Source organism: Chaetodon trifascialis, chromosome 10, assembly GCF_039877785.1.
Source record: "Chaetodon trifascialis isolate fChaTrf1 chromosome 10, fChaTrf1.hap1, whole genome shotgun sequence".
Classification (NCBI taxonomy): Eukaryota; Metazoa; Chordata; class Actinopteri; order Chaetodontiformes; family Chaetodontidae; genus Chaetodon; species Chaetodon trifascialis.
Genome location: NC_092065.1, coordinates 29,133,949 through 29,150,607, shown reverse-complemented (window position 1 = coordinate 29,150,607; position 16,659 = coordinate 29,133,949). Strand labels below are relative to the sequence as shown.

The 16,659-nt window shown below is 51.2% G+C and overlaps 4 protein-coding genes across 6 annotated transcripts; 2 read left to right on the top strand and 2 right to left on the bottom strand.

Annotated features, from left to right (window-relative positions):
- The first annotated feature begins 14 nt into the window (after positions 1–14).
- nedd1 (NEDD1 gamma-tubulin ring complex targeting factor) lies at positions 15–6,916 on the top strand. 2 transcript variants are annotated; one of them, XM_070972411.1, is made up of 16 exons: positions 15–93; positions 1,117–1,260; positions 1,835–1,929; positions 2,058–2,174; positions 2,357–2,497; positions 2,717–2,946; positions 3,101–3,302; positions 3,522–3,645; positions 3,788–3,916; positions 4,492–4,542; positions 4,633–4,722; positions 4,803–4,969; positions 5,098–5,290; positions 5,905–6,043; positions 6,133–6,199; positions 6,374–6,916. In XM_070972411.1, exons 2-16 carry the CDS (start codon positions 1,125–1,127, stop codon positions 6,476–6,478), a joined length of 1,986 nt encoding a protein of 661 aa, XP_070828512.1. In that variant the 5' UTR covers positions 15–93; positions 1,117–1,124; the 3' UTR covers positions 6,479–6,916. The 2 variants fall into 2 exon arrangements, with proteins under 2 accessions (XP_070828512.1, XP_070828511.1); XM_070972410.1 differs by lacking the exon at positions 15–93 and having other exon boundaries at positions 1,121–1,260; positions 3,785–3,916; positions 6,374–6,610.
- Positions 6,917–7,886: 970 nt separating this feature from the next.
- On the top strand, positions 7,887–8,797 carry lyrm5b (LYR motif containing 5b). Its single transcript, XM_070973001.1, has 2 exons — positions 7,887–7,995; positions 8,415–8,797. Exons 1-2 carry the CDS (start codon positions 7,951–7,953, stop codon positions 8,619–8,621), a joined length of 252 nt encoding a protein of 83 aa, XP_070829102.1. The 5' UTR covers positions 7,887–7,950; the 3' UTR covers positions 8,622–8,797.
- A 24-nt stretch (positions 8,798–8,821) lies between these two features.
- Positions 8,822–13,144, bottom strand: LOC139338083 (uncharacterized). Of its 2 annotated transcripts, XM_070972999.1 has the most exons (11): positions 12,172–12,421; positions 11,813–12,021; positions 11,272–11,329; positions 10,729–11,170; positions 10,398–10,492; positions 10,209–10,322; positions 10,006–10,081; positions 9,712–9,803; positions 9,495–9,613; positions 9,235–9,334; positions 8,822–9,049 (listed from the first exon to the last, which is right to left on the bottom strand). In XM_070972999.1, the coding sequence occupies exons 2-11, from the start codon at positions 11,944–11,946 to the stop codon at positions 8,984–8,986; spliced, it is 1,296 nt and encodes a 431-aa protein (XP_070829100.1). In that variant the 5' UTR covers positions 11,947–12,021; positions 12,172–12,421; the 3' UTR covers positions 8,822–8,983. The 2 variants fall into 2 exon arrangements, with proteins under 2 accessions (XP_070829100.1, XP_070829099.1); XM_070972998.1 differs by having other exon boundaries at positions 11,813–13,144.
- A 470-nt stretch (positions 13,145–13,614) lies between these two features.
- On the bottom strand, positions 13,615–16,213 carry sycp3 (synaptonemal complex protein 3). The gene is made up of 8 exons (XM_070973000.1): positions 15,973–16,213; positions 15,791–15,872; positions 15,619–15,653; positions 15,106–15,223; positions 14,495–14,594; positions 14,156–14,254; positions 13,755–13,859; positions 13,615–13,668 (listed from the first exon to the last, which is right to left on the bottom strand). Exons 1-8 carry the CDS (start codon positions 16,097–16,099, stop codon positions 13,615–13,617), a joined length of 720 nt encoding a protein of 239 aa, XP_070829101.1. The 5' UTR covers positions 16,100–16,213.
- Between the last annotated feature and the right edge of the window lie 446 nt (positions 16,214–16,659).

Sequence of the window (16,659 nt, the reverse complement as noted above, 5' to 3'; positions counted from 1 at the left end):
TCCTGGTTGTCCGTAGTGGCGGTTTATTGGCTGCAGGCGGCTCACAAAACAAACTAGCTTCAACAACTTATCCGTCTTTAACTTAACTTTCAGGTGAGTGTGACGCGTTTTGCTGAAAAGCCTCAAACGTTGGAATCGTTTCCGATAAGTTTCTGCTTGTTTCGTGTTGTTTAATCCGATTTCAAGGCTGTTTGGGAACTTTAAGAGCCGCTGTGGCTAATTTAGTGTCCCGCAGTTGAAGCTAGCGCTGACGTTGACTGTTAGCTGAGGCTAACTAACTTTACCGGCTGTTAGCCACACTGACGGTCAGCGGCCACCGGCTCACCAGGAGCTCCTGTTCCTCCTGAATGAAGCAGGAACTGGTGAACTGGATGCTGGTGTTTTAAAGGTGTGTTCTAGTTTTCCTTTCCTGTCCTGACTTCAGCTGTCTGTCACGTCACTTCTCTCATTACTGTTGTTCATCCACAGTTCAGTCAAAACAAAGGTCTGTCGTGCCAGAAACTGATCGTCCCGCCTGTTTTACAGGCATTAAAACAGGTGGAAATGACTGGTTGTAATTTAGCAGGTGAAACAATGCGGATGATTGCAGAATGGAGCCTTTTTGTCTTCTGTGTATCTGCAGACCAGAAACCAGGTGACAGGATCACTTTTTGGCATCTGCATTACCTTTTGAAGCAATGACCTGATGCTTCCGTGTCCCGTTTCTGTCTGTTTATCTGATTTTATTGATAATCTGTGCAGCATACAACCCCTTTTTTCCTTAGACACCCTGTTTGGATATGAAAAGACCCCCCAAAAGACAGTAAAAGACAAGAGGAGAGAGACACAAGAGGAGAGAGAGAGGGGGAGAGAATGAAGACAAAGATCCAGTCATCTGGTATGAGACACTGACAGCCAGGACAGAGAGAGGTCTCAAGAGGACTGATGGTCCAACACAGAGAAGTCTGAGTGAAGAGAGGGACGAGGAGAGACGAGTTAGAGGGAGACACACAGCTTGGATGTGAAAAGTTTCTATAAGTGACTGAAAAGATCTGTGATCAGCACTGATGACGAGGACTTTCCTGCCATTTGCCTAATCACTTATTAATTTGAGTTTTACCTTTGATGTGTCTCCAGGCGTTGCCATGGAGGACGTGACCCGCCTGGTGTCCACAGGAGACACTGTGAAGATCTGGGATGCAGTTTCCATGGCACCGCTGGAGCAGTTTAACCCACATAGCATCAGCCACCCTGTTGCACAGGCCTGCTGGAGCTCCAACAGTATCCTGACAGGGAGACAGACGGAGACAGACAGACAGACAGACAGACAGACAGACAGACAGACAGACAGACAGACAGACGGACAGAGAGACAGAGGGAGGGACAGGCAGACAGAGAGACAGAGGGAGGGACAGGCAGACATACCGAGGGACAGGCAGACAGAGAGACAGACAGACAGACAGACACACAGATGGAGAGAGAGACAGACCAAGAGACAGACACCTGTCCATGGAGGGCTGCAGCCTACACTTCTGATCATTATTGATCAGTCAGCTGATCCTGATCATCTCTCAGTCTGTCAAAGTTTATCATCACAGAAAAAAATGTTCCAACGTGACTCAGAAGATGAAGTAATTAGCCAAATATCTGCTGTCTGTCTGGGGTTGTTGAGAAGTTTGTCCGTCTCACTGCGCTCTGTGGCGAAGCTCCAGATCACAGCGTGATCCACTGAGAGGCCATGAGGATCCACTGTGAATCCACTGTGATCTGGTCTAATAGCACGAAGGTTTGATGAAGCCGGTGTGAACTGGTGCTCGTTGACTCAGAGCTGAACCAGCCTTGACCAGTCCTTCAGACCAGTACCTGGTGAGTGCCAGCAGCAGTGGAGACAAACTGGTGCTTTCCAGCCTCAAATCCTCTCCTGTTCCAGTGGTGGAACTGGCCGATGGGGTGAGCACATGGCGTTCTTTCCCGTCAGTGTGTGTGTGTGTGTGTGTGTGTGTGTGTGTGTGTGTGTGTGTGTGTGGAGTTCAGTCCTTAGCCTCACTGGTCACGCCTCTTTTTCATTATCCAATCAGAAAAAACAAACCCGTGTGTGTCTGAGCTCCTCGTCTCAGTTTCTGGTGAGCGGAGGTCTGGATCACTGTGTCCACATCTGGGACCTGAAGACCAAGAGACTGCACCGCTCCCTCAAGGTAAGACAGGGCAGGACAGGGCAGGGGACAGGGGACAGGGGACAGGGCAGGATAGGAGAGGAGTTGAAGTTCACTGAGGAGACACAGCGTGCTGCAGGGAAAGGTTTCAGTGTGTTCACTGTTGAGGACCTTGTGAAGGTTTGAGGACACACTTGACGTCACAGTGTCTCTCTGTCTCTCAGGACCATAAAGAAGAGGTGACCTGTGTGTCCTTTAACGCCAATGACAGCTACATCGCCTCCGGTTCCACCAGTGGAGATCTGGTCCTCCACAGTCTGACCACCAACCTGTCCAGCAAAGCCTTCGGACACGGCAGCAACCAGGTCAGACATCCTGCGTCTCAGTGAGACGGACGCTGCTGCAGCTGCTTCTGCTCTGATGTGTTGACACTGGTCACAGTGGTTTTATCCTGCAGTGTGAGCTCCATCATGACCTTCAGAGCTGCCAGACGTCTTCAGAATGTTTTGTCTGTCCAGCAGCCTGAAAGTGAAAGGTAGACCAGAGAAAAGCAGAAAAGACTAACAGAAGTGTCTGATCCTCAGCCCATCCACGACCTGAGGCTGTCCACGCTGAAGCGCTCCCTGCTGGGCAGCATCTCCGACAGCGGCACCTTGGTCCTGTGGGACTCCAACACGCAGAAGGAGCTCCACGTGTTTGACAGCGCCCACAAAGCCCCGGGCTCCGGCTTGGCCTTCTCGCCCGCCAGCGAGCTGCTGGTGGTCAGCGTCGGTCTGGACAAGAAGATCGTCTGCTACGACACGTCCAGCAAGATGTAACTTGACATGTTTTCCATGATCCTCTGTGACCGAGCGCTCGGCTCGTCACGTTTAAAGAACCCAGTGCGGTGCTGCGCTCAGTCGGAGAACGTTATGGTTCTGTGGAGAGCAGCCGTCAGCTGTCCTTAACGTGTGCATGTGTGTCTGCAGTGTCCTGAGGTCCATCCGCGTGGACAGTCCACTGACCTCTGTGGACTTCACCCTGGACGGTACCGGTCTGGTAGTGGGATCCACTCAGGGGAAGATCTATCAGTACGACCTGAGGAACTCCAGCACCCCCACCAGGATCACGGTGGCTCATAAGACCTCCGTCACCTGCCTGCGCTTCCAGAGCAGCTCCAGCAGACACAAGGTGGCAGCAGAGCGAGCGCAGCACTCACACACTGACCGCCGTTTGATCCACACTGTGACAGCGAACATAAAGTGCTGTGTTAGCTAGTATGTCAGAGTGGCCCTTTGAGCAGCTGTGATTGGTCCATGTTTCCACCAGGGTTTTCTATTGGACACTGACGTTCAGAGCCGAAGTCCATAAGTCCAACACGTGTTCCTCTCTGCTCTCTCTCTCCTCCAGGCCAGTAAACTGGGCTCCACCAAGATCGCCAGCACTAAGAAATCCTCAACCAAGCTGTCGAGCAGCCAGCCAGACCCCGCCCCCAGCGCAGGCCACGCCCCCCACAGGCAGATGACAAGTACAGGTGGGTTCATGTCATTGGTTACTGAAGGTGGTCAGTGGACTGTTCACGGAGCGTTTCTGCTGGGACAGCAGGTCAGTCGATCGTGACGGATCGTTTGTTATGATGCTGTTACCTGCAGTGCGACTCGTGTTGTGTCCAGCAGGGGGTGCTGCTGCGGACCTGATGTCACGGGAGGCTGAAGGCCAGCAGGAGGTGGAGCAGCTTCCCGTTATGGACAAGTTCAGCAGCGTTGGACGAAACAGTCTGGACGTCTTCTCTCCTGCTCGGGAAGGTCAGAATGTGACGCTGCGTCCACAGCACAGAGCGTCCCCACACTCAGATCATTGAGGGGTCCGCTGCTGCCTCAATTCAGACCACAGAATAAGAACCTGCCGTCGTTCACAGGCGTCTCTGTCGTTTAGTTAAAGAGTAACAGTGGGGGGTGGGGGGGTATGGCTGGACTGAATCTTCATTGAGAACATCATCCATTGAATCTGTAATATTCCACATCTGTGTGTCCTGCTGACGTCCATCCAGACCCTCTGCTTCAGGTGATCAGCCTGCTCGGCGGGGTAAGAGGGAGCTGAAGGGGGTCACAGACACTGTGTGAGGTGGAGGGGACAGGTGACGCAGGTGCACCTAGAAACAAGAGGAAGTTAGCTGTAGTTTGGCTGCTGATTGGAGCGTCTCACAGTCAGCAGGTGTAGCTGCAGGGGTGACACACGACTCATGAAGCTGCTTTAAAACGTGGAAGAACCTGCTGCTGCTAACCGCAAAGCTCCTCTGAGAAGCTTCACGTCTTTGAGTTTGCTGCTAACAGCTGCTGCTAACAGCTGCTGCTAACTGTCCTTGTGCTGTTTTGTCCAGACTCTCGGACCCTGGGGACGGCTGGAGACACACCGTTTGGGAGGACACACGGTACGGCAGGAAGTCACTCAGAAGTCTGACAGAAGCTGGTTTGAACGATGCTGCTGGTTCTGGACTAACTTCGATGCTGTGTCTCCATAGCTACCAGTTTGGAGATGCTGTCCAGAGAAGGGGAGGGTCAGCAGGTCATAGGTCGGGCCAGTCTGGACATCTTCTCCCCAGTCAGAGAAGGTCAGGCCTGTTTCATTCTACTGGTTACTGATGTCCTCTGACTGCATGAGAACACGTCCACAGGTCTTTGTCCTCTTCAGACTCTCACTCAGGAGTCAACTCGCACGGTAAGACTCCGCTGGGAATGCCTCTGGTCGCCTCTGCAGGGCGATGCTACAGCCCGCTGTCCATCTTCCAGACCCCTCCCCCAATCAGAGAGGAGGAGCCAATCCCTGCTGCAGCAGCTGAACTGTGTGACTCCAGAAAGGTGACCTCTGACCTCTGAGTTTAGAAGTCAGACTACCTTCAGGACAACATGAAGTGTACCTGCAGACCGTAGCATTTCATGACGCAGTGTAACGTCACTCATGATGTCATATTCGTCTTGATTGACAGTCCGACAAGGGCAGCAGCTCCAGCCTAGAGAGGGAGGGTCAGACTCCGCCCACCTCATCCCAGCAGCCCAATCACAGCAAGCCGGCTTCAGCCTTCTTCACCCCGGAGCCTGGCCTCAGGAGAGCCAATGGTATTCAAGCTCAGCTCAGCTATGACTCACCTGTCCAGGGAGCTCTGCCCACTGCCACAGCAGGTAAAGCACCGACTGCAGGTCGTGGGTTTGATTCCCACGTGGTGCATGTTTACTGCAGCTTTTCAGCCCGCCACAGACCACAGACCACAGACACGCTGCTTCTACTGACACCACTCACCTGCTCTGTGCAGGACGGAGACAAACACCACGCCCACCAACGGCGGCGCCGCGATATCAGCTGAGAAACATCATTGACACACTGTGTCCTCTGTGTCCTGTCCTGTCTGTCTGTCTGTCTGCCCTGTCCTGTCTGTCCTGTCTGTCCTGTCTGTCCTGTCCTGTCTGTCAGCAGTGGTAGAACGTCAGCAGCTGAATGAGTTTATTACAGAATCACCTGTTTGACTGTCAGCTGACAGACTCACCTTCAGACCTGCTGCTTCAGCTCAGTGTGTTTCCTCTGCGTGCGTCACGCCGGCGTGAGCTCACGGAGGTCGGCCATCATACAGGAAGTGCTGACACTGAAAAAAAGGCAGAACGACAGAAGTGTTTATTTTAGCTGGAAGATGTTTGAAACGTGTGAATGAATGTCGGGCCGCCGCCTCGTATGTGCGCTGAACAGGAAGTGTTTGATGGACAGGTGATTGGTGGTCCTAACGGTCCCGCTGCTCCTTCAGGTCCAGCTCTGGCGGCGGTGTCCTCCTCGCTGTCCCAGAACATCGTGGACGTGGTGGGACAGGCGGGAGCCGCTCCTCTCACCTCCCTGCAGATCCACTTCATCCAGAACATGATCCACGACACTCTGGAGGACTTCAGGTTTGTCTCAGCACACATTGACAGCTGACAGGAGACGTGGAGACATGTAGGATCCTAACGCTCTGGGTTTTTGTCCTCCGTCTCTTCAGGGACACCTGTCACAGAGACATCGTCAACCTGCAGGTGGAGATGGTCCGACAGTTTTACATCCAGCTGGTGAGGACAGACGTCAGCGCTGTCAGTGTCCTGATTGGCTGGATTTCTCCTGTTTAATGAAGAAGCCAGGTTAACGTGTCTCAGGAGACAGGACGCTTTCAGTTTGACACACGCTGTTGTTGTCTTCTTGAAAGTCTCGTCTGTCCCGTCTGACTCGTGTCCATGTTGTTCCAGAATGAGATCCACGGTCTGATCGAGAGATACTCGGTGAACGAGTCTCTGGTGGAGGAGATCGAGCGGCTGAGGGAGGAGAACCGCAGGCTGAAGACCAACTACTGACCCCGTCCTCCAGACACCGTGTCCCAAGTCCAGCCTCCCAGCCAGCGTCTCCCCCCGGACTGTCCTCCCTCGGCAAGGTTGTGTTTAGTTTAGAGATGGTTGTGGTTTGAGTTTGTGTCCTGAGGCAAGAACGTCTTCGGCCAGAGTCCAGCCGGAGTGGACACTCTGTGGACACCCTTCTGTCTGCTGACTGAAGAGGACGAACGGAGCCGCTGTCTCGTGTCCACGGCTCGTCTCTTCAGTCAGGACGCCAGCAGTGCCTCCTGACCGATCAGATGCTGTAATAAAATGTCCGTCTGAGTCCGTCACACTTGGAAAAACGTCTCACTGTGAGACGGACGTTTTCTCACATCATCAGCGGCTGTGAGCGTGGAGCAGCCGCCCACTTCCTGTGTGCCTCAGACTCTTTATTAACGACAATAAAGAAGATTCATACTGAAAATAAACCTTCTGTGTCTCTTTACATGATGAAGCAGCTTTTCTTTGACGTTAACCAGGTGATTTCAGGTGTGTCTGTTCACGCACAGTCCTGATGCTGACCTCTGACCTCTGAAACCCACAAACTCGACTCCATCTGCAGATTTTACTTTAGTCTCATCACACAAAATTAGTGTCACAGTTATTTTCTGTTTCAGGACGATCGGAGCGTGTGTGATGACGTCATTCACGCATGTTTCACGCCCTGCAGGTGTTATCAGAAAGACGTGATACAACATGAAGCTGATCTGTGAGCTGCTCTGCGCATGTGCGGAAACTCGATCGACCCGTCCGCAACCTGTCCGGGAGGATCATCATCTGCGTGTTGATCTTTGGCTGTTTTCATCGAGCGCGTTACTGAAGTAAACATTTGGAAGTTCAGTTTGACCTTCATCATCTCAGCTGCTGGTCTGTTCGTCAGTGAGCTCAGAGTTACTTTAACAACTTAACTTTAGCTAAAAGTTCACTTTGAGCCGGAGAGGAAGACTTCGGGTCAACAGGACAGCTGAGGAAGACTTCGGGTCAACAGGACAGCTGAGGAAGACTTCGGGTCAACAGGACAGCTGAGGAAGACTTCCGTGAGTGTGACGTGCTTTAACTTCACAGCTCTGCTCTCACTGAACTGCTCATGCTCTTTTCAACCGTTAGCACCGTGCTAACGTTAGCGAACGCGGTCTGTCGGTCAGTTTAAAGCTCAGAGAGGCTTCAGGTCTCTCGAGTCCTCAGTCTGGTTTTTAGGATGGTGCAGGTTCAGTTCAGGTCTCTGAAGTCCAGAGGTTGAGGTGTCAGCGGTGGAAGAAGCTGTCGGAGCAGAAACACTGAGTTCAAGCTAAAATTACCTTCTGGACATTAAGACTCATTTTTTCTGATTCATTTGATGCGTTCACGTGGAAACATCAGTTCAGAGTTACAGGATGTGACGATGGAGCAGACTACCTGAGGACTGACCACCTGTCGGTCCATGTGCTCTGCAGGTGTGAGCGAGCCTGGGGACGATGGTGAACCCTCTGAGGCCTGACGTGGTTCGACTCTACAAAAACGTGAGTCTGGGTTTTGGATTCTGGACCAAACGTTTGCAGAAGTTTGCATCTGGTTTGGAGGTTTGACGGTGTGGTGACTTTAACACCAACAGTCTGATCAGGATTCAGGGTCTGTGGTGGTCTCACCTGACGCTCACCTGGGAGACAGGTGTGTAACATGAACATGAACACCTGAGAATGATTTTGTCAGTGACTGATTGAACATGTGCAGAATGCAGTATTGTTGGTTTCTGGTCTGAACTTCTCCGATGAAGCAAAATGAGAAAATACATTTATTTGATCAAAGGTCCAGGACAGCGACCTCATTTCTTTCATAATAACAACAACACTAATAATATTGATGACACATACTGTGCGTGAGTCACAGCGGCGGTGACGGTGAAGCTCCTCACGGTTCTCCTCCCTCTGCGCCTCCACAGCTCCTCTACCTCGGACGGGAGTATCCTAAAGGAGCAGACTACTTCAGGGACCGCCTGAGAGCGGCGTTCGCCAGAAACAGCGGCGTGCAGGACCCGGAGCAGATCAGGCAGATGATCGCTCGAGGAGAGTACGTGGCCCGAGAGCTGGAGGCGCTTTACCACCTGAGGAAGTACAGAGCCATGAAGAGGCGCTACTACGAGGACTGAACAGGAAGTGACATCGACCCCGCGAGGAACAACGAACTGGATTTGTACTCCACCTTCATACAGGATGGAGACAAACACCACCTAATATTACCAATAAAAACAAGTTTAACTTGATTACCCTGAACACATCATGTGGGGCTTGAAGCTCTGATCTGAATCCAGATGATTTCTGTTATAACAATAAAATAACAAACACGAACGAAAGAGAAAAAGTCTTTATTCATTTATTTGAGTGTCAGAGAGCCGAGCTGTCCTTCAGCTCAGGACCGAGGAAAACAAGTATAAAAAAGACGAGTCGTCCTCCAAACGCGTCTTCAGTGTAGGACTCAAATACCCGTCTGTCCCTGGAGGAGGTGCTGAGGTCAGAGGTCGTGGGGGGCGAGGGAGTCGGCCAGGTTGGCTCTGCAGATGGGACAGGTGGTGTTATCCTGTGGGGTGAAAGAGACGTGATTGACAACCGTTTCAGCCAATAATCAATCAGTTTAGACAGAAACGAAAGATCAGAGAGGAAAGAGTCGCTCAGTGATCGATCAGCTGCAGCTTTAGTGTCCAAACCAGACGAGCCTCACATTCATCCTGAACGTGTAGACTGGATCAGACCAGGACGTCTTACCTTCAGCCACCTGTCGATACACTGGACGTGGTAGTCATGGAAACAGGGCAACATCCTCAGCTTCTCCCCATCGGTGTAGTCACAGAAGCAGATCTGACACCTGTCAATCAATCAGCAGCAGAGAGACATTTGAAATCCTCACATCACCAACATGACGAGCAGTAACTCTGAGGTCCGGGTCCAGGTCCAGGTCCAGGTCCAGGTCCAGGTCCTGGTCCTGGTCCTGGTCCTGGTCCTGTCAGACCAGCTGCTGGACTCACTGAGTGTTTCCCGCGCTGTTGGCAGACTGGAAGGTTTTGGTGGGGAACCTCTGGATCTCCCTCCGACTCAGCTTGTTGGACACGACGGCGCCCTGACGTTCCTCGAAGTCCAGCAGCGCCTGGAAGATGAGGAGCAGGTGACATTTACCTCACCTGTCTGAGCACAGGTGGAAACACAACACAGACATCTGAAGGACCATCTCCTCCTCTTCCTCACCTCGTAGTCGTTTCCCTGAAGGTCGTCTGAAAACTCAGGCAGGACGTTCCTCCTTCTGCCCCGCCCACGTCTTCTGTGCTGACCAATCAGATCTGTACAAACAGCAACAGCCATTCAGTGCATTTACATTGTGTTAGTGGCCACTGCTAACACATCCGCTGTTGCTAACACATCCGTTAATGCTAACAGATCTGTTAATGCTAACACATCTGTCAATGCTAACACATCCGCTGCTGCTAACACATCTGTTAAGATGTCAGATGTTGTTTAAGCGGGTCGACATAAACCTCTCACCGTCTTCAAAGCCGACCAGAGGAGAGACGGCAGCCAGCAAATGAGGCATCAGGCCGGGATCCACGTACGAGACGTACTGCAGACAACAAGACGAGACACGGCGTCAGAGCTCTGCGTGACATCACAAAGCACTTCCTGTTTCCGTCCAGCAGCCGTCAGAGGGACCAAAACACTGAAGAGAAGTTTTCAAGCATCTGTCTCACCCTGTGATGGCTCTGCTGATGAAGACGATGGCTCTGCTGATGAAGACGATGGCTCTGCTGATGAAGACGATGGTGCTGCTGGCTGCTGTGCGCCTCCTCTTGGTCAAACTGGGCCTAAGTGAGCAAAGAGCATCAAGAGCGTTTCCACAGTGCACAGGTGACACAGACACCGCAGGTGAAGGATCTTACCTGCAGGGTTCGAGCCAGAGCCTCATCTTCCTCCATTTGCGCTGTGCGAACCGCAGCCTCCTCATCGTCGCTGATGACGATCTGCTCCGGTGCCGCTGCGGAACAACGAAGGTGAGAGCTGTGACCGGGTCACCTTCACCTGTTTGCAGCTACAATGCTGTCCTGGATTCAGTGAGTCAGCTGTGAGCTCCCACTTTAACAGTACGTCTGTTTACGCTGAGCCAAAGTGTCTCCATTAGACTGCTGCATTAGCTGTTAGCTGCTCTGTTAGCATGTAGCTGTTAGCTGTTCTGACTGTGAGGTGCTGGTGTAGAAATCTCGGCCTCCTCACCTGTTGAGCTGCTTGCTTGCTCGCCATTCAGCCATCTCTTCTCCTCTGCAGTCAGGAAGGACAGACTGTCAGAGGCGGGTGGCGGTGATGCCGCCGCAGACGATGGACTTTGCCTCCTCCAATCAAAATAAGCAGGACTTCCTTCTGCAGTGGAGCCCGCCACAGCAAAAGGGACCTCTTCCACTTCCTCCTCTGATACTGGCGTGAGGTAAGCGGAGGACGATGAGGATGAGGATGAAGATGAAGATGAACAGGACGCAGTGGACAGCGGGGCCTCCAGCCAGCCGCCCAGGGGGAAAGCCCTCAGAGACGAAGCTGGAACAAAGCCGACGCTCTGCTCTCCCATCGCCGCCGTCAGCCGCCTGCGCTTGGATTTACGAGAGAAGCCTCGCTCGCTGCCGCCGGAAGGTTCCGCTCGTCCCGGCGAGCCGCCGACAGCCACCTGAGGACAGAGACACACTGCAGTCAACGTCAGGACGAACGAAGCTGGCAGCTGTGAGGAGACGTCGTCCAAACTCTGAATGATGCGTTCAGGACACTCACGGGGCTGAAATGCTGCTCTGCGACGCGACTGCGTCTCCTCCGCTTGCCGAGCTGAGGACTGAAACCAACAGAGCAGACGCACGTCAACAGTCCACTCAGACAAACACAGAGAGTCCAGGGGCTCGTCTGAGGTGACCTTTGACCTTTTAACGGGAAACGTCTTCACTTTGTCAGTTCAACTTAAAGAAATTCCTTCTAGATGTTCCTGAGATGGAGGGACGGACGGAGGGACAGACGTCCTCATCTGATGGTGTGTTAACGTGCCAAACACATGCAGCACGATAACTGATGATGATGATGATGATGTGAAGAAGAGGAGGGAGGTGAGTCTTCCTCTCTCTCACAATTGTCATAATTTACAGCTTCATCAACATCAGAGACGCAGAGAAAACCTGTCTGTCTCTCCGTCTCAGTCTCTACCCAGGCGTCTCACCCACCTTCACATTAACAGCATTCAGAGTTTCATACTCTCATCAGTAGGTTTCATGTCTTTATGTGTCTCTAAATTAAACTGCTGTCTCTGAGTTGGTTCCGTGTTTACCTGGGAGTCTCCGGGACGATGATGGACAGATCACGGTAGAAGACGTCTGCCGGGTCGAGGAGGCAGCCTCGGTTCAGACCTCCGGGACTGTCCGACTCAGCCGAACAGGGACTGCCTGTGAACGGCTCGTCCATGGTGTCCTTCAGCGTGTCTCGGTCCTGTGATCAGCTCGGATCCGGACTCATGTCATAAAGACGCTGCGAACGATTCTGAGGAAGATCCAGAGAAACAAACCAAACAGAAAGCTTTCACGACTGAACTGACCGGAAGACAGGTCGCACCAGGAAGGAGAGCACGAGCTAACAGAACGAAAAGAAAACGAAGCACAAAGTTATTAAAAGCTTTTTGTTCAAACTCACTGAAGGAAACGAGCCACAACAAACTAGCAGCGCCTGTTAGCACTTAGCTTCGATGGACGGATTTAGCTTCCGATGGACGCACGCGACCGGAAACAGACGAAATAATCAATTAAACTTTCTGTTTCCAATAATGACAAAAGGACGAAGGTGAAATCTTCAAACTTCACCGTTTAAACGAAGAGCTTCTCCACCGGTTTGTTAACGGACGAGCTGCTGTGGAGCTGCGGCGGGAGGAGCCACGACCGGAAGTGCACGTCCAAACCAGAGCGGGGATTTCCGGTGTCACACCGAAACGTCCCGAAAATTCCTGTTTACGTTTATTGAGTTTCAGTTTTATTTTCCATGAGAAAATTCACAAAAGACGGAAACTGAAATGAAAGTGAGCAGAGATGTGAAGTGAGTGGGCTTAAGGAGACAAAATGTCCTCTCCTAACCTGAAGACGTAGTGAGGACACAAAGACAATCTGAAGTAAATGTCAGAGACAAGTCATCCATTCATGAAGTGACAGAAACATTAAAGAGGTTATTTCAACCACTGAGTTCATTCTCTGGATCAAACTCCTGTTTGACATCACTCAGTATCTCTGAGACATCTGGACAGTAAAATCTGTCCCACTCGACATGATTCAAATCATATTTCCCTCTGGACGGGGACACGGCCACAGAATGTGATCATCTGGTTCAACACTCATTTGTTTATAGACATGAACATGAAGGAATGAAACACATGAACGAGTCTGTCAGCCGCGGGGAGTGAAGCCCCCCAGCACGGAGACCTTCCTCTCAGCATTTAGCAGACTGGATGCTTCACAACCATCCAATGATCACTGATCAATGATCAATGATCACTGATCAATGATCAATGATCAATGATCAATGAGCTGGTTGTTTGTTCACACACTTTCTTCACTTCTTTAGCAGCACACTTCCTGTTTCCTCAGCCTTTAAATGTGACAGACGAACTGTTTCCCGGCTCCATCAGAGCTCGTCTGCTGCCTGATTCTCGACACTTTGACCAGAACTGGACGATTAAATGAGACAGTCCACGTCTGGGCTGTGAACCAACAACCATTTATTCCTCACTGTCTCACAGATGTGTGGACAGAGTCCACGTCATGTCCCAGGTTAACACTTAACTGCAGGTCATCGGCGCTGTGTGCCGGGACGTACAGATGAATTCACACAAATATGTGTGACACAGATGACGTCTGCTTCTAAATTAACTGAAACTCTTCGACAAGCTGTCAAATCTTTTCATAACACAAGAACAAACTCATTCTGTCCCTCTGGAGGACAGACATGAGACAGCCCGTCGGCTCAAAGAGGAGAAACACACAGTTCATCTTTACATCAAACCAGAAACAAACAGCAAACTTTGACTGCAGCGACACAGGAAACGGTGGCAGTCGGCAGGAAGTGGCTCCGTCACCATGGTCACGCGGTCTAGAACAGCATGGACTGCAGCGACTTGCGCACTGTGGCCATCTCCTGCTGTTGCTGTGGAAACAAACATGAGCAACATTAACGTCCGCCGATGTGTCCACACCAGCTGACAGCGAGGCTGAACCGGACTCTGGACTCACCGTGTCCATGAGGATCTTCTTCTGCAGGGTCGCCATCTCCTTCCTCAGCTCCTGTTGCGCCCCCTGCAGGAAAGTGTCGTGGCTCTTCTCCATGTCCTCCATGTTCTGCAGGAAAACAAAGGAAGTTTGACGTCTGCATGTCAGAATCATGTGAGTCAGAGCCAATCACGTGTCTCCTCTCCTTCCTGCAGGTCGGTCATAAACGCTGCATCGAGCGGCTGAACGTCTGTCTGACGGCTGCTTTGAAACGAACCTTCACACCGTCGACCCTGACATGAACCACACGACAGCCCAGCTCACAAACACCACCTCCACTTAAACAGACGAGCCTGTGATGTGAAGCTCATGAGATGCTTTCAGCCATTATCATGTGAGATATTTAAATCTCGCAGCATCATCACCTTCACAAACTGCTCGTACAGCTCTCTGACCGTCTTCAGCTTCTGGCTCTGCACCACTCTGGCCTGCTGCAGGATCTTCAGCTGCTGTCTGAACAGATTCTACAGAGCGAAGAGACGACAGGGAGCGTTTCTGTGAGGACACCACGTCCATGTGATGGTTCAGCTGGCAGTGTTTCACTGCGCTGATTAAAACACGCTCTGCATCACTGTGCCTCATTTCTTATTGGATGTTTCTACAAGGTGAGATCTAAAGAAAAAAAAAAAAAAAGCAGCACCAGAGGTCAAAGGGTGTCAAACCTGAGCCTCTGTCTAAGCTATCAAGCAAAGAGGGGAACGAACATTGAACTTCTCCTCCTGCTCCTCAGCTCGCTGGGCTTCAGCCTCCCACTGCTGCAGCGCAGAGGACACCTGCTGGGAGTACTGCTGAGTCATCTTCTGCCTGCAAGCGCGCGCGCGCGCGCGCGCGCGCGCGCACGCACGCACGCACGCACGCACGCACGCACGCACGCACGCACGCACGCACGCACGCACGCACGCACGCACGCACGCACGCACGCACACACACACACACACACACACACACACACACACACACACACACACACACACACACACACACACACACACACACACACACACACACACACACACACGCGCTTCAAACTGGGAGAAAGCTGCACTTGTGGGTTACATTTTGAAATGATCTAACTGAAAAATCCCATCAGGCCTTCTCGCAAAGTCACTCAGCCTGAATGAGCCCCCCCACCCTGCCTGCAGTGACTGCCCGCTGTGGGTGTGTGGTCCTCATCACTCATCACTAACTGTATCCCACTACCTCATGAATCATTCACATGTTAGGAAACACCTGACAGCTCCCACAGACACAACGTGTCCACCAGCTGTTCTCAGGTGTGTGGCTGTCCTGACGCCTCAGGACGGAAATGTCAAACCTCTGGGTGTGATAGTTGCTCCAGAGCTGCTCCAGTTTGTGTTGGCTTCCCTTCATGTAGTTCTTGGTCAGACACTCCAGACGTTTCTTCTTCGCCTGCATCACCTTGCTGATGTCAGCTGGAGGCAAATGAGACGACGCTGAATATGTTTGGTCGTGCTAAGAACGGAGCTGGATACAGTCAGTTTTTAATACGATGTGTGAGTTTTGACAATGATATCAAAGTGTACAGTGTTTTCTAATTCAACAATGTTTGTGTCAACCTGCTCACACGTAGTATGTAGTGCAGTACACAAGTACTGCAGTACTACTACAGTTCATGTGTCCTCAACACAAACAGCCCAACAAAGAAGGTACACAACATAAAATCAAGAGCAAACGGACATGATGTTATTTCTTTTCAAGTCAATGTTATGAAGCTTTTCCATCAGTCATCAAAACGTGGGGTCATACAGTCAGACCTGTTTTAGTCAGACAGAAACAAGCAGACACACACCTGCACGAAGCTGCTTACCTCCAAATTTCTCCAACATGGACTGCACCTCATTTCTGAGAGTGTGGACAAAGAGACATTACTGTCAGAAACACGTGAATTTAGCCAACGCAGACGCTAGCTTACTGCACAGCGTTAGCACACGCTCAGTTAGCTACACGAAGCTGTAATGACTTTAACGAGGTGAAATTACCCCACAGCACACGTTGCCCCCTCCTCCTCAAAGTCTGCTGCAGGTCTCTTCTTGGCCAGCTTCTCCACTGCTGGAGCTTCATCTTGAGACAAGTCATCAAAATTGGAGTTAATGGTCTTTTATATGTCATAGCTCCACACAGGTGACAGACGCTAACGCATGCTAACGCTAGCTACACTTACCTTCTCTAACGTCGTCCTCTGACCCGCTCAGCCCTTTCTTTTCATCCTCTTCAGTGAAGTCAAATACTTTCTTATCTGGTTTTTCTTCGGGGAGTTTCTTCTTCATCTGTCTTCTTGCCGTTGCCATTCTTCTGTCCTGGCCTGTCAGTGTCAAACCCGACCGAATCTTCAGCTTTTCAACCGATTCTGCTCACGGCGGCTAAAGAACCAGCTATGCTAACCGCTAATATTAACTTATCGTTTGCTGCTAATGGATCAAATTACTTTTTGATTTTTGATAAGATGCATTAACAGACGGGAAAGTTCATTTCAGTTAATTCTTGAAGTCAGGCGGAACTCTATTAAAGGTTGTATCTTCAGGTCTTCTGTCTGAGTGAAGCTAGACTCAGCTGGTCCCTACACAAACCGAGAAAGCTAACCCGACAACTTCAGCTCTATTCCCGCCACAACCAGACCGAGGCCGGCTTCACGGACCATGGCCGTTTTTCACCTCAGTAACAGTACTAACACCATACTGTCAGAGTACTCCATTACAAGTAAAAGTCCTGCATTGAAAGTGTGACTTAAGGTAACTTACAGTTGTAGTATATAAGTATAGTCAGTAAAATGTGCTCAAGTACTCAGAGTAAAAGTAGTCAGTGCAGTAAACCGTCCCTGATGGCGGTGATGGCGATGACTGGTCGACTG

Bases quoted from the DNA above. Each gene is read 5' to 3' on its own strand.
- nedd1 (XM_070972410.1), top strand. From the start codon at position 1,125: ATGGAGGACGTGACCCGCCTGGTGTCCACAGGAGACACTGTGAAGATC. The intron at 3,303-3,521 runs GTGGCAGCAGAG...TCTCTCCTCCAG, and splicing joins GCAGCTCCAGCAGACACAAG to GCCAGTAAACTGGGCTCCAC. The intron at 4,543-4,632 runs GTACGGCAGGAA...GTGTCTCCATAG, and splicing joins ACCGTTTGGGAGGACACACG to CTACCAGTTTGGAGATGCTG.
- lyrm5b (XM_070973001.1), top strand. From the start codon at position 7,951: ATGGTGAACCCTCTGAGGCCTGACGTGGTTCGACTCTACAAAAAC. The intron at 7,996-8,414 runs GTGAGTCTGGGT...GCGCCTCCACAG, and splicing joins TGGTTCGACTCTACAAAAAC to CTCCTCTACCTCGGACGGGA.
- LOC139338083 (XM_070972998.1), bottom strand. From the start codon at position 11,946: ATGGACGAGCCGTTCACAGGCAGTCCCTGTTCGGCTGAGTCGGACAGT. The intron at 11,330-11,812 runs GTAAACACGGAA...TGTTGGTTTCAG, and splicing joins ATCGTCCCGGAGACTCCCAG to TCCTCAGCTCGGCAAGCGGA. The intron at 9,335-9,494 runs GTGAGTCCAGCA...ATTGATTGACAG, and splicing joins AACAGCGCGGGAAACACTCA to GTGTCAGATCTGCTTCTGTG.
- sycp3 (XM_070973000.1), bottom strand. From the start codon at position 16,099: ATGGCAACGGCAAGAAGACAGATGAAGAAGAAACTCCCCGAAGAAAAA. The intron at 15,873-15,972 runs GTAAGTGTAGCT...ACTTGTCTCAAG, and splicing joins AGAGGACGACGTTAGAGAAG to ATGAAGCTCCAGCAGTGGAG. The intron at 15,654-15,790 runs GTAATTTCACCT...CCACACTCTCAG, and splicing joins GGGGCAACGTGTGCTGTGGG to AAATGAGGTGCAGTCCATGT.